General features: G+C 44.5%; 1 protein-coding gene across 1 annotated transcript; it reads right to left on the bottom strand.

The window, feature by feature from the left end:
• Positions 1-1212: 1212 nt before the first annotated feature.
• On the bottom strand, positions 1213-3006 carry LOC138662322 (transcription cofactor vestigial-like protein 4). The gene is made up of 5 exons (XM_069747816.1): positions 2871-3006; positions 2529-2667; positions 2076-2328; positions 1877-1970; positions 1213-1678 (listed from the first exon to the last, which is right to left on the bottom strand). The coding sequence occupies exons 1-5, from the start codon at positions 2935-2937 to the stop codon at positions 1467-1469; spliced, it is 765 nt and encodes a 254-aa protein (XP_069603917.1). The 5' UTR covers positions 2938-3006; the 3' UTR covers positions 1213-1466.
• Between the last annotated feature and the right edge of the window lie 12551 nt (positions 3007-15557).

The following is a 15557-nucleotide window of genomic DNA, read 5'->3' as shown; positions in this document are numbered from 1 at the left end:
ATCTAATCCTATCGTGTGTGATACTGACTGCTGAGATGTGTATCTAATCCTATCCTGTGTGATACTGTCTGCTGAGCCATGTATCTAATCCTATCCTGTGTGATACGGTCTGCTGAGCCATGTATCTAATCCTATCCTATGTGATACTGACTGCTCAGCTGTGTATCTAATCCTATCCTGTGTGATACTGTCTATCTAATCCTATCCTGTGTGATACTGACTGCTGAGCTGTGTATCTAATCCTATCCTGTGTGATACTGTCTGCTGAGCCATGTATCTAATCCTATCCTGTGTGATACGGTCTGCTGAGCCATGTATTTAATCCTATGTGATACTGACTGCTCAGCTGTGTATCTAATCCTATCCTGTGTGATACTGTCAGCAGCGACCTCTGGTTACACAGTGATTCGGGGTAGTGTGTTCCCTCCTGTATTACATCTGTATGTTGGGACCGCCAGTCCTTGAGGTCACATGACTCATGGTGCCGCCGTCTGCGGTGGGATGAGTCAGGCGGCGCAGGCAGCACCTGGTCGTTGTCAGGTTAGGACCTGTCCTTTGTCAGGAACAATAGGAGGACTCAGGCGTTATCCCGGACCTCTGCGCTCTCCTCCATTACTTCCACACTCAGAGGTCTAGGGCGCCTATACTTATGCAACCTCAGCCATAGTGAAAAGTATTGCTCACCATTTAAGATCTCTGCTTGCTGCCGGGACATTGTACTTTACATCCAGTAACTATACAACTGTATCCAGACACACCTGGACTGTAAGGCTGCCCTAACACTGTCAGTATTTGGTCAGTATTTTACCTCAGTATTTGTAAGCCAAAACCAGGAGTGGAACAATTAGAGGAAAAGTATAATAGAAACATATCACCACTTCTGCATTTATCACCCACTCCTGGTTTTGGCTTACAAATACTGATGTAAAATACTGACCAGATACTGCTAATGTGAATGCAGCCTAATGAGGACTTGTTGCAGGACAAACTGTCAGAGCCGGGAGGAGAGCACAGGACGGGATGTCTAGTCACTGACAGCAAGCAGAAGCCGGGACAATTATGAGGATACTCTGCAGTTTTAGCTGAAAGGGGAAAAAAGTAAATTTTCCAGTTAAAATTCATAATTTCGGTTTAAGGGGAGATGCTTATTTTTTCCTAGTGCTTGGTCCCAGCACAAGTCCTATTTTGGAGGGTAGACAACCGAGCCTATAATTTAACAAATCACTTTTATTTTAAACCATTTCATATTTACACAATGATCCAAGATACACGCATTAAAGGCAAACGCCCTCCAGTCATCACCCACACCCCAAAATTCTTCATATCTCCATTCCACACGGAGACCATGATAAAATATCAATAAATATATATTACAAATGTGGGAAGAGGGCGTCCGTCACCTCCAGTCTTTTTTTGGCAGTGGTCATGCAAGTGTGTTAGATCCAACCAAGGTCTTGTGGTCGGGGCTAACGACTGGTGGGCTTTTGTTGAGAGGATGGGGAGTCTGCTGCCGCTCGGATTAATAGCCATCGGGAGCCTAAGGCTTTTGAGAAATGGTCTTCTACTGAAGTGTAGGAGGAATGGCATGGAGGGGAGCAGGCACTAGGTTGGGGGGTGCAGGATTTGAGGCTTCTTTGGAAATGTTCTTCTACATCCGGAGAACAGGTTCTGGGTGACCCTACAGAGAGATCAGTGTAAGATTTAGGACTTGACACAACGCAACAATTAGAAGTTAAGATCCCAAAACTAGGAAAGATATATATCTTGGTACTGTGTTAGCCAGTGGATAGAAAAAAATCAGTTAGCCATTAAAAGGTATCAACCACTGAGGACTCTCAATTCTAAATATTTTTCGATCCCAAAACTAGAAACTTACATTGAGTATGAGAGTCTCGGAGAAGACCTGTCTTGTTTTCTGGAGGTGGACTTGTTTTGGGTCTTGAGATGCAGGTGATTACCGAAGGTCTCATCTGAAAGTGGTAGAAGCAAGGTTATAGGAGGCAGAATTTTGGCCAAGCGAAGCCTAATCATGCTTCTGTAGACCAGTCTTGGTCAACCGTGTGGACGTCACTCACCTGTTGTAGCATGGCCGGGGACACCAGAGGTTTGTCCCTTGGCGTCTCCATCTTTTTGACCAAGGCTAGAGGTTGGTCTTCTTCAATTTCTTTAGTATCCTTCCTTTCCGAGAGTCTCCGCTCTGGTATTAACCTTTTCAGGACATTTTGCAAGTCCATGTGAGAAGCAAAAACTTTAGGACTGGTGGCCTCAGCAGCTAAAGGTTGTTTTCCTGCACACTTCATGTTAAGTGGTGAATGGGAAGAATTGTTCCTGGAAGAAATTTAGGATTTCTTAGTTTGGCATCTCGAGGGGGTGAATTGCATAATTTTTTTTGCAAACGTTAGGGGAACAGAACCATTTGTGAAGAAGGTTTCTGGAGTAACACACACTTTGTGGATCTCCATGTAAGACAGTGGAGTAGCGATCTGCTAATTTATGGTTAGGCGGTATTATTTTAATATAGTATTTACCTGTTCTGGTGGTTGGAGGAACAGAGTCTCTTCTGAGGTTGCAGAGGATCTGGACTCAGTTTCCGTTTGATGGGATATATTGGTATTCCGTGGTTAGAAAATGGACGGTACCGGTCCATGTTGCGTGAACTGTGCTGCCCTGCAATGATATATTATATATTAGTGATGCAAGACAATATGATGGGAAGAGCCCAAGCAGTAAAGATAAAAAGTCCACCCAACCCCAGGAGGTGGCCACCTTGATTAGAAAGTTGACCTTATATTGATCACCATTTTACGGTCAATGTAACTTTTTTGTTAATATGGGGGAGGTCGACCCTACGGAGAATAGATGGCACCCACCTTCTAGGATGTAGACTTTGAACCCGCTGGAGATTCCCATCGTGTACTGCAGGCTGGACACGGCCATTGTCACCGAGCTCTGAAATTACAGGCACTTCTACCTGGAGCTGCACCGTGCTGGTTTTATATTTACCTGGATAAAAGGACAGCCAATCAAAGGAGGAGCCTCGCCTGGCTCCACCCACCCCCTCACCTGGATGATCGCATTTCAGAGACTGCACCCCCCTCATCACCTCACCTGTGTTGTCATCACCTACTGTGCAGACTAATGCAAGAAGGGAATGTTTTATATGCCAAGAAGTCGTGCCCGGTACAGGAACGTTGTCCGCACTTCTTCATTCTTCTCATTTGCATCTCAAGGCTTCAAAGTCTGTGCAGTATGCACGCAAAAAAAATTATCAATAGTGCCCATATAACAGTACCAAATAATATCGCCATACAGTGACATATCGGTATACAATTCCAGAACAATGTCTCCATACTGTACCCTAATAATACCACCATATACTGCTCAATCAATAATTATCTACTGCTCCAGAACAGTAGCAGCCTATGGGCCCCAATAATACCACCATATAATACTCCCAAGATCACCGCACAGTTCCCCAATAATACCACCATACAATATTCCCATAAAGTTGCCCAATAATACCACCATATAATACTCCCATAAAGTTCCCCAATAATACCACCATACAATGCTCCCAAGAACACCATACAGTTCCCCAATAATACCACCATACAATACTCCCATAAAGTTCCCTAATATTACCACCATATAATACTCCCATAAAGTTCCCCAATAATACCACATATAATACTCCCATAAAGTGCCCCAATAATACCACCATATAACACTCCCATAAAGTTCCCCAATAATACCACCATATAATACTCCCATAAAGTTCCCCAATAATACCACCATATAATACTCCCATAAAGCTCCCCAATAATACCACCATATAATACTCCCATAAAGTTCCCCAATAATACCACCATATAATACTCCCATAAAGTTCCCCAATAATACCACCATATAATACTCCCATAAAGTTCCCCAATAATACCACCATATAATACTCCCATAAAGTTCCCCATGATACCACTATTTATTGCCAAAACAATGTCACCGTACAGCACACAAACAATATCACTATACAGTCCCTGACAATCTCCATACTTTGCCCAAATCATACCACTATACAGTGGTTTTAGAAGATCCTCCTACAGTGTCCTAATAAAACCATTATTTATTGCCTGAACAAGATCGCCATGTAGTGCACAATCCATACCACTTTACAGTCCCAGAACAATGTTTCCATAGTGTGCCCAAATAATACCGCCATATAGTGCTGCTAGAAGATCACTGTACGGTGCCCCAATAAGACCACTATTCATTATATAAACAATATTGCCACTGGGTGCCCTAATAATATTACCATACAGTGCCTATGCTGAATTACTATCTCCAAGTAATAGCCTCATACAGTGCTCCAATAGTACCATTATTCATCACCTGAAACATATCGCCATTTGGTTGGTCCTCTCTCCTCCTGTACCAGTTATGACTTGTATTGTTCAAGATTATTGTACTTGTTTTTATTATGTATACCCCTTCTCACATGTAAAGCGCCATGGAATAAATGGCGCTATAATAATAAATAATAATAATAATTTGGTGCTTAAACAATATCGTAGGCCAATATCTCCATACTGTGCCCAAATAATACCACCACACAGTGTACCAATGACACCACTATACATTTCCTAAGCTATCGTGTGCCCCTAATAACACCGCCATATGTTGCTCATGAAATATTCTTATGCTCAAATAATACCAGCATGCAGGTTTCCATTCACTGACAGCAATCAGAGATCTTGAAAAATCAGAAGTACAATTTCTATTCAGCTGTACTGCTATGGGAGGGAGACAGCAGAGCTTGGGGCAGGGGGCACGATGGTGGCGGGTAGTCAGGAGCACGCACTGGCAGTTGTGGCGCAGCGCAGGCCCGCACACGCATGGGGCAGGGAGCAGGCACATTCCCTCATACAATCCAGTCGGTTTACATACTTGTCATTCCTCCATAGGATCACAGCAACATGTTACAGCACAACACGTATTGTCTGTCCATATTACTGACACCCCGTCCCTGCGGGCCCCCGACTTTGGCAAACTCCTATGCAATATCCATGGCGGACCCCCACATTACATTTCCACAAGACCCCTCCACCATTGGCTGGATGTTGCGGAATGTCGTTCTCCTAGAATTTATGCAAAACATCATGGTCCTAAACTGCGGCACCGGAAAAATGCCCTCAGGAGCGCTGGTTTAAAAAAAAAAATGGCCACCTATGGGTGAAGCTGGACGCTCCTTAAAGGGATCTGTCCACTTTAAGGGACAGTACCTACTATCACAATATAACCAAGTATAACCCCCTCCCCCACACCATGTGTCCTGATGTAGTGATCCTGGGGGTTGGGGGGGAAGGGACATTTTTGAAGAACAGCCAGAAGCCTTAAGGGTCAAGCAATTTTTTATTTTTTTTTGGCATTTTCGTTTGTTAATTTTTCATTTTCCAAGAGCCATAACTTTTTTCATCTTTAAAATAATCCATCTCGTCACACAACACAACAATCACGGTCACCGCAGTTCAGACACAACATGGAAATATATGATTATAGAGAGGATCATGAATGACAAAGAAATATTAATATTTAATGATTACAGTTTTGTATTTGTTTATAGTTTTATGTCATTATATTTTTTAGTGGTTTTTATATTTTTGTTATGTTTTTATGTATTTACTTAACTGGTTAAGAAAGTCGTGGACTTCGTTAAAAAAAAAAAATTGCTTTGTTTCCGAGATCTGTAACGTTCCCATTTTTCCATCGGTGGAGCCATGTGGGCACTTGTGTTGTTCAGGAACAGATGCACTTTTTGGTGAAACCATTTTGGGTACACAGATTGTTTTGATCTCTTTTTATTGCATTTTTTTTGGAGGAGTTGCTGTGAGAGAAAAACAGCAATTTGGGAATTTCTTTTTTTTTTTTACTTTACAGCATTTATAGGTTACTTACGGTAAATTTATATTTCTACAGATCGGACTTTTGGATGCGAAATGTGATTTTTTTTTTTTATATATTTCTTTAATGGGGAATAGGGGGATATAATTTTTTATGTTTTTTTTTATTATTATTCTTTACTATTTTAATAAACTTTTAATTTAGTTTTTAGTCCCCTAGGAGAAAATAGTGTATGGGTAGAATAGCCTGTAGCTGGGTTTCATAGGTGTACTAAGACGACTGTGATGGGGGTCTTCACGTGGCCCCTAGCTGCCATTGGCACCCTGAGATGGGGGTTTGGACTCGCCACCACTTAGCAAAAATTTAAATGCCGATGTTAGAGATCGACAGCAGCAGCTGAATGGTTAAACAGCAGCGAATATTATGAAATGGGCTGGAGCACGCCGGGCACCGCGCTCGCTACGTGGGGCATCACGCCCCGGGCTATGAATTAAGATGTATTGTTATGAGCTGATATTTCCTGATCTGCCCCCTCCCTGCAGACATTAGGCCAGGCATAACGCTGACACACCTTCCCAATCCTCTCCCTGCCCCGAGGGCCACTCTGCACACTTCCATGGGAGCGGCACAAGCCCGATCCGTGCCTCACTCCCGAGCCCTCACATACCTGTCAGCGAGGGACCTGCCTATGTTTACCAAACTATCACTCACTAAATGGAAGAAAAGCCAACGCTCCTCCGACTGTCTTGTCCTTACATCGGCCATCACTCGGAAAACATCCCTTAAAGGGATTCTCCACTTTGGACAATCCCTTTTTGGCTATATGGGTTCCCTACTGATAAGCTGATCACATAATGTCCTGCTGCTCGGACCCCCAGCGATGGGTACTCACACAGCGATTAGGCCAAGCGTGGGCAGTGGCACCCCAACTGCGTTCAGGATGAGGCTACAGAGCCCCCCTATTATAATGTCAGGCCACAGACCCGACCACCAATATCAATATCAGACCTCAGATCAGACCCCCTAAATATATTCAGACCTTTTATATGAATATCAAACATCATACCCCTTAAATATATTCAAGTCCCTTATATTAATACCAGACCCCAGACCAGGCTCCCTATATCCATATAAAACCCCAGACCAGGCCTCCTAATTATATTCAGATCACTTACATTAATATCAAACCCCAGACCAGTTCCCCAATATCAATATCAGACCCAAGATCAGGCACCGTAAATATATTTAGAACCCTTATATTAATATCAGACCCCAGACCGGACCCCTTACATTATACATCAATATCAAACCCCAAATCATGCCCCTTACACTATACATCAATATCAAACCCCAAATCATGCCCCTTACACTATACATCAATATCAAATCCTAAACCATGCCCCTTACACTATGCATCATTATAAAACCCCAAACCATGCCCCTTACATCAATATCAAACCCCAGACCAGATCCCTTACACTATACATCAATATCAAACCCCAGACCAGACCCCTTACACTATGCATCAATATCAAACCAAAGACAAGACCCCTTACACTATACATCAATATCAAACCACAGACCAAACCTCTATACTATTATTATTGTTATTATTTATTATAATAGCGCCATTTATTCCATGGCGCTTTACATGTGAGGAGGGGTATACATAATAAAAACAAGTACAATAATCTTAAACAATACAAGTCACAACTGGTACAGGAGGAGAGAGGACCCTGCTGGTCATGCAGCAGTTTGGTCGATCGGTGGTTACTGCAGGCTGTAGGCTTGCCGGAAGAGGTGGGTCTTCAGGCTCTTTTTGAAGGTTTCGATGGTAAGTGAGAGTCTGATGTGTTGTGGTAGAGGGTTCCAGAGTAGGGGTGATGCGCGAGAGAAATCTTGTATACGATAGTGGGAAGAGGAGATAAGAGGGGAGTAGAGAAGGAGATCTTGTGAGGATCGGAGGTTGCGTGCAGGTAAGTACCGGGAGACGAGGTCACAGATGTATGGAGGAGACAGGTTGTGGATGGCTTTGTATGTCATGGTAAGGGTTTTGAACTGGAGTCTCTGGGAAATGAGGAGCTTGACAGAGGAGAAGCTGGGGGCGGGGGGGGGGACAGGTGGATTAGTTGGGCAGCAGAGTTTAGAATAGATTGGAGGGGGCGAGAGTGTTAGGGTACCGTCACACAGTGGCACTTTGATCGCTAGGACGGCACGATCCGTGACGTTCCAGCGATATCCTTACGATCTCGCTGTGTCTGACACGCTACTGCGATCAGGGACCCCGCTGAGAATCGTACGTCGTAGCAGATCGTTTGAAACTTTATTTCGTCGCTGGATCTCCCGCTGACATCGCTGAATCGGCGTGTGTGACGCTGATTCAGCGATGTCTTCACTGGTAACCAGGGTAAACATCGGGTTACTAAGCGCAGGGCCGCGCTTAGTAACCCGATATTTACCCTGGTTACCAGTGTAAATGTAAAAAAAAAAAAAACACTACATACTTACCTTCCCGGTGTCTGGTCATGTCCCTCGCCTTCAGCTTCCCGCACTGACTGGTGAGCGCCGGCCAGCCGTAAAGTACAGCGGTGACGTCACCGCTGTGCTTTCCGGCTGTCCGGCGCTCACTGTCAGTGCAGAGAAGCACAGCGCCGAGGGACGCGACAGGAATGTAAGTATGTAGTGTTTGTTTTTTTTTACGTTTACGCTGGTAACCAGGGTAAACATCGGGTTACTAAGCGCGGCCCTGCGCTTAGTAACCCGATGTTTACCCTGGTTACCGGGGACTTCGGGATCGTTGGTCGCTGGAGAGCTGTCTGTGTGACAGCTCTCCAGCGACCAAACAGTGACGCTGCAGCGATCGACATCGTTGTCGTATCGCTGCAGCATCGTTTTAGTGTGACGGTACCCTTAGAGTGGAGGCCACAAAGTCGGAGGTTGCAGTAGTCAAGGCGGGAGATGATGAGGGCACAGGTACGAACTGGGACTGAAATTTGGCCCTGGCATTTCAAATCACACAGGCCCATGCTGTCCCCGTCCACAAGTACCAGATGAGATATATTACTAATATTAACCTGGAATGAGGAAAGCAACACTTACTAAAAGACCAATATTTCTAATGACACTAGTGGCCTGATGGGGTAAGTGACGGCTTCAGTGACTTTGTGCTTTGTCTCAACTCTTAAAAGTATGGGTGTCTTGAGAGCACTGATTCTGTTAACAACCTAGCAGACAAGGCGGACCATGACCAGACAGGCCCTTCTGGCATTTGCCAGAATTGCCAGATGGCCAGTCTGGCCCTGTGAGGGCATGCACTAGAGTTTTTGCAGATTCTTGGTTGAGGAATACAGTATACATCAATATCAAACCCCAGACCAGACCCCATACACTATACATCAGTATCAAACCCCAAACCAGCCCCCCTATACTATACATCAATATCAGACCCCAGACAAGACCCCTTGCACTATACATCAATATCGAACCCCAAACCAGCCCCCCTATACTATACATCAATATCAGACCCCAGACCAGACCCCTTAAACTATACATCAATGTCAAACCTCAGATCAGACCCCTTACACTATATATCAATATCAAACCTCAGACCAGACCCCTTACACTATATATCAATGTCAAACCTCAGATCAGACCCCTTAAATATATTCAAACCACTTACCGTATATTATTATCAGACCCCAGACCAGATGCCCTATATCAATAGCAGACCTCACACTAGACCTCCTATACTAATATCAGACCCCAGACCTCCTGTATTAATAACATACCTCTGACCAGACCACCTATATTCAGACCCCCTCGATTAATGTCAGATCCAAGACAAAGCCCTCTAAAATGTAAATTCTAAATATGTTCAGACCCCCTCAATTAATATAGGACTCCAGAACAGACCCTCTAAATATATTCAGACCCTTTAGACCCCAGACAAGACTTCCTATATCGATATCAGACCTCAGATCAGACCCCCTAAATATCTGTAGACCCCTTCTGTTAATATAGGACTCCAGAACAGACCCTCTAAATATATTCAGGCCTTTTAGACCCCTGATCAGACCCTCTATATCAATATCAGACCTCAGAACAGACCCCCTAAATATATTCAGACCCCCTCTATTAATATAGGACTCCAGAACAGACCCCCTAAATATATTTAGACCCTTTAGACCCCAGACAAGACTCCCTATTTCAATATCAGACCTCAGATCAGACCCCCTAAATATATGTAGACCCCTTCTGTTAATATAGGACTCCAGAACAGACCCTCTAAATATATTCAGGCCTTCTAGACCCCTGATCAGACCCTCTATATCAATATCAGACCTCAGATCAGACCCCCTAAATATATTCAGACCCCCTCTATTAATAAAGGACTCCAGAACAGACCCCCTAATATATATTTAGACCCTTTAGACCCCAGACAAGACTCCCTATTTCAATATCAGACCTGAGATCAGACCCTCTAAATATATTCAGACCCACTAAATATATGTAGACCCCTTCTGTTAATATCTGGCCTTCTGAATATATCTGGACTGTCAATAGAGAGGGTTGTGCACTTGGCACAATACCATGTCCAGAATTGTGCCAACAGCAGAGTGGGCAGTGGCTGTTGACTGGTCCTTCCTTGCGGGTGGAAATTAAAATTACATGGTGCCCGTTGAAATCAATGGTCTAGCTGCTATGTAAAGGTAGGTTCTGATGTCAGCCCCTGTACTGGTGACCCCCAGTTTAACACCCCCTTCCTCCATCCCTGCTCCATTCCAGGATGAACTGTCGCTTTAAGTCTAATATTTCCTATGTATTATCAGCCGGGGGATTTCCATGTTATAATGGAGGATAATTTAATACAGAAGCGTGCGGGAGACATGTCTGTTCACATCCAGAGGAGAAAAAATAGAATTAGGTCAACAGGTGAACAAGTTGTGGCTGCACGCTCCTCCAATATGGGGGTGTCCTAACTTGTGCACATAATGATCCTTTCACAACTGCACACACTCCTCAATTGTGTGATGGGGCAGATTAAAGCTGGCGGCTCCCAACCCCCCACCACTGGCTGAGTGAAGGCTTGTGCCAGCCATCTGCCTGTGTTTACTTTGCAGGGTGTTTGCTCAGGAATGTCAGCCCCCAGGCGGCTCTGAGGAGGGGGCTCTGGAGAGATAAAGATCCCTCCAGGGGGGTGGACACTGGGGTCAGAGAGGCTTCCTGTGGATAGAGAAGGATGACATAAGAGTGGGAGTTACATATCCCTGCAAAAATGATGGGAGCAACCAGGTTTTCTGCATTTGCTAAAGTCATTTGGAATTGTTCTCACTTCTCAGGAAGTGTATTATTGTTCACAGTAGATTGCGGTATTAGTAATTGTCACATATCACAAGGGATCCAGATTTATATTGAAGACGTGTAATGATATAATGTGAGAGATACTAGAAAAGAGGACTCAAAGTCTAGAGAACGGCCTCAAAATCTAGAGAAGGGCGTCAAAATCTAGAGAAGGGCCTCAAAATCTAGATAAGGGCCTCAAACTCTAGTGAATGGACGCACAATCTAGAGAAGGGCCTCAAAATCTAGAGAAGGGCCTCAAAATCTAGATAAGGGCCTCAAACTCCAGTGAATGGACTCACAACCTAGAGAAGGGTGTCAAAATCTAGAGAAGGGCGTCAAAATCTAGAGACGGGCGTCAAAATCTAGAGAAGGGCCTCAAAATCTAGATAAGGGCCTCAAACTCTTGTGAATGGACTCACAATCTAGAGAAGGGCCTTACAATCTAGGGAGGGGCCTCACAAGCTAGAGAAGGGCTTCCCAATTTAATTTCTCCGCCTCCTCTCTGTGCAAGAGGATCGGAGCACAGTAGCAGGACACTTGGCTCCTGCTTGCAGCAGAGCAGGAGTCGGGGGTCATTAGCATATCACATCCAATGCTCTAGATCCAGGGAGGAAACTTGCATTCTAGAGAAGGGTCTCACAATCTATAGAAGGGCATCACAATCTAGAGAGAAACTTCACAATCTAGAAAGGAGACTAGCAATCTAAAGAAGATACTCACAATCTAGTGAGTGAACTTCCAATCTGGATAAGGGATTCACCATTTAGAAAGGAAATTCACAATCTAGAGAAGGTATTTACATTCTGGAACTTGCAATCTAAAGAATGGACTCACAATCTAGAGAGAGAATTCACAATCTAAAGGAGGAAATCACAATTTACAGATGGGAATCGGAATCTAAAGGGATTCTAGAGAGGTCCTTCGATATCTAGAGAAGAGAATTACAATCTAGAGATAGGACTCACAATCTAAAGAGAGAGACAGAATTTACAATATAAAAAGGAAACTCGCAACCTATAGATGCTATTCGTAATCGAGAGAACACTCATAATCTAGAGATGGGACTTGCAGTTTGGAGAAGAGACTCAAAATCTAGAGATGGGACTCACAATCTAGATAGGGAACTCAAATTTGAGACAAGGAACTCAGTCTAAAGAGGGAACTTGCAGCCTAGAAAGGGGACTCGCAAATCTAGAGAAAGAATTTACAATCTAAAGAGGAAATTCGGAATCTTGAGATGGTATTCAAAATGAAGAGAACACTCACAATCTACAGATGGGACTTGCAGTCTGGAGAAGTGACTTGCAATCTAGAGATGGGACTCGAAATCTAAAGAGAAGACTTACAGTCTAGAGAGGGGATGTGCAGTCTGGAAAAGGCACTTGCAATCTAGAGGTGGGACTCTCAATCTAGATAGGGAACTCAAAATCGAGAGAGTGGACTCTCGGTCCAGAGAAGGGACATGCACTGCAGAGAGGGGATTCATTATTTAAACAGGGGCTTCACTATCTAGAGAGGGGACAAAATCTAAAAATGGGGTGCCAATCTAGAAAATGGACTCACAATCTAGAGAAGGGACCCACAATTTAGAGATGAGGAGCACAATTTAGATAGGCAACTCTCATTCTAGAGAAGGTGTTTACAATCTCTAGGCAATTCACAATCCTGAGAGGAGTCTTATTATCTAAAGAAGGGACTTGCAATCTAGAGAGGAGACCGATGATCTAAAGAAGGAACTTGCAATCTAGAGAGGGGACTCACAATCTTGAAATGGTATTCACAATCTAGAGAATGCTCACAATCTAGAGATGGGACTTGCAGTCTAGAGAAGGGGCTTGCAATCCAGAGATGGGACGCACAATCTAAAGAAGGAACTCACAGTCTAGAGAGGGGACCCACAGTCTAGAAAGGGGACTCACAATCTAGAGATGGGGACTCACACTCTAGAGAAATGGCTTGCAAGATAGAAATGAAACTCACAATCTAGAGATGGTATTCACAATCTAGGGAACACTCGCAATCTAGAGATAAGACTTGCAGTCAGCAGAGGAGACTTGCAATCTAGAAATAGGATCCGCAATCTAAAGAAGGGACTCACAGTCTAGAGAAGGGACCCACAGTCTAGAAAGGAGATGATCTCTTCCGACAAGCCTACAGCCTGCAGTGATCCTCAACCTACTGAACAGCCGCACAGCCAGCTCTTCCCTCTCCTAGTGTATCCTCACCCACCCCCTGCAGACTGTGAGCCCTCGTGGGCAGGGTCCTCCCTCCTTATGTACTTGTGTGCCTTGTTATCTGCTCATGTTTAATGTAATTGTCTATATTTGCCCCGTATTCACATGTAAAGCGCCATGGAATAAATGGCGCTATAAAAATGTATAATAATAATAATAAAAATAATCACAATCTAGAGATTGTATTCGCAATCTAGAGAACACTCACAATCTAGAGACGGGACTTGTAGTCTGGGGAAGGGGTTTGCAATCTAGATATTGGATTCACAGTCTAAAGAGGGGACTCACAGTCTAGGTCTAGAAAGGAGACCCACAGTCTAGAAAGGGGACTTGCAGTCTAGAGAGGGGACTTGCAACCAGAGATGGAGACTCAAACTCTAGATAAAGGATTTACAATCTAGTGAGGAAATTCGCAATCTAGAGCAGTTTGGAGAAGGGCATTGCAATCTACTCTAGAGAAAGGACTTACAGTCTAGAAAGGAAACTCACAATTTTGAGATGGTATTTGCAGTCTAGAGAACACTTACAATTTATAGATGGGACTTGCAAACTGGAAAAAAGGACATGCAATCTAGAGATAGGACTCGAAGTCTAGAGCGGGGGCCTGCAGTACTTGCAATCCAGAGATGGGGACTCACACTCTAGATAAAGGATTTACAATCTAGAGAGGAAACTCGCAATCTAGAAATGGAATCCGTAATTATTATTATTATTTATTTATATAGCACCATTGATTCCATGCTGCTGTACATGAGAAGGGGTTACATACAAGTTACAGATATCACTTACAGTAAACAAACTAACAATGACAGACTGATACAGAGGGGTGAGGACCCTGCCCTTGCGGGCTTACATTCTACAGGATGGTGGGGAAGGAGACAGTAGGTTGAGGGTTGTAGGATCTCCGGTGTTGGTGAGGCGGTAGCTTCGATAGTGATGAGGCGGCAGCGGTGTCAGTGCAGGCTGTAGGCTTTCCTGAAGAGATGAGTTTTCAGGTTCCGTCTGAAGGATCCGACTGTGGTTGATAGTCGGACGTGTTGGGGCAGAGAGGTCCAGAGGATGGGGGATATTCGGGAGAAGTCTTGGAGGCGATTGGATGAGGAGCGAATAAGTGTGGAGGAGAGAAGGAGGTCTTGGGAGGACCGGAGATTGCGTGAGGGAAGATATCGGGAGATTAGTTCAGAGATATATGGAGGAGACAGGTTGTGGATGGCTTTGTAGGTCAGTATTAGTAATTTGAACTGGATACGCTGAGTGAATGGGAGCCAGTGAAGAGATTTGCAGAGGGGGGAAGTGGAGGAGTAGCGAGGAGAGAGATGGATTATTCGGGCAGCAGAGTTAAGGATGGACTGGAGAGGTGCAAGGGTGTTAGCAGGGAGGCCACAGAAAAGGATGTTGCAGTTGTCAAGACGGGAGATGATGAGGGCATGCACAAGCATTTTAGTAGATTGGGGGTTGAGGAAAGGACGGATCCTGGAGATATTTTTGAGCTGGAGGCGACAGGAGGTGGAAAGAGCTTGGATGTGCGGTGTGAAGGACAGGGCAGAGTCGAAGGTTACTCCGAGGCAGCGGACTTCGGGTACAGGGGAAAGCATGATGTCATTGACTGTGATAGATAGGTCAGGTAAGGAAGATTTGTGGGATGGAGGAAAGATGATGAGTTCAGATTTGTCCACATTGAGTTTGAGGAAGCGAGAGGAGAAGAAGGAGGATATGGCTGATAGGCACTCTGGGATTCTGGACAGCAGAGCGGTGACATCTGGGCCAGAGAGGTAGATCTGAGTGTCATCAGCATAGAGGTGGTACTGGAATCATGGGACTTTATGAGTTGTCCCAAGCCAAGTGTATAGATTGAGAAGAGTAGGGGTCCTAGAACAGAGCCTTGGGGGACTCCAACAGAGAGAGGGTGGGATGAGGAGGTAGTGTGGGAGTGGGACACACTGAATGTGCGGTTGGAAAGGTACGAAGCGATCCAGGATAGGGCGAGGTCTTTGATGCCAAAGGAGGAGAGGATCTGTAGTAGGAGGCAGTGGTCAACTGTGTCGAAAGCAGAGGACAGGTCTAGAAGGAGGAGTACAGAGTATT

Source organism: Ranitomeya imitator, chromosome 2 (assembly GCF_032444005.1).
Source record: "Ranitomeya imitator isolate aRanImi1 chromosome 2, aRanImi1.pri, whole genome shotgun sequence".
Classification (NCBI taxonomy): domain Eukaryota; kingdom Metazoa; phylum Chordata; class Amphibia; order Anura; family Dendrobatidae; genus Ranitomeya; species Ranitomeya imitator.
This window is presented reverse-complemented; position numbering and strand designations above follow the sequence as displayed.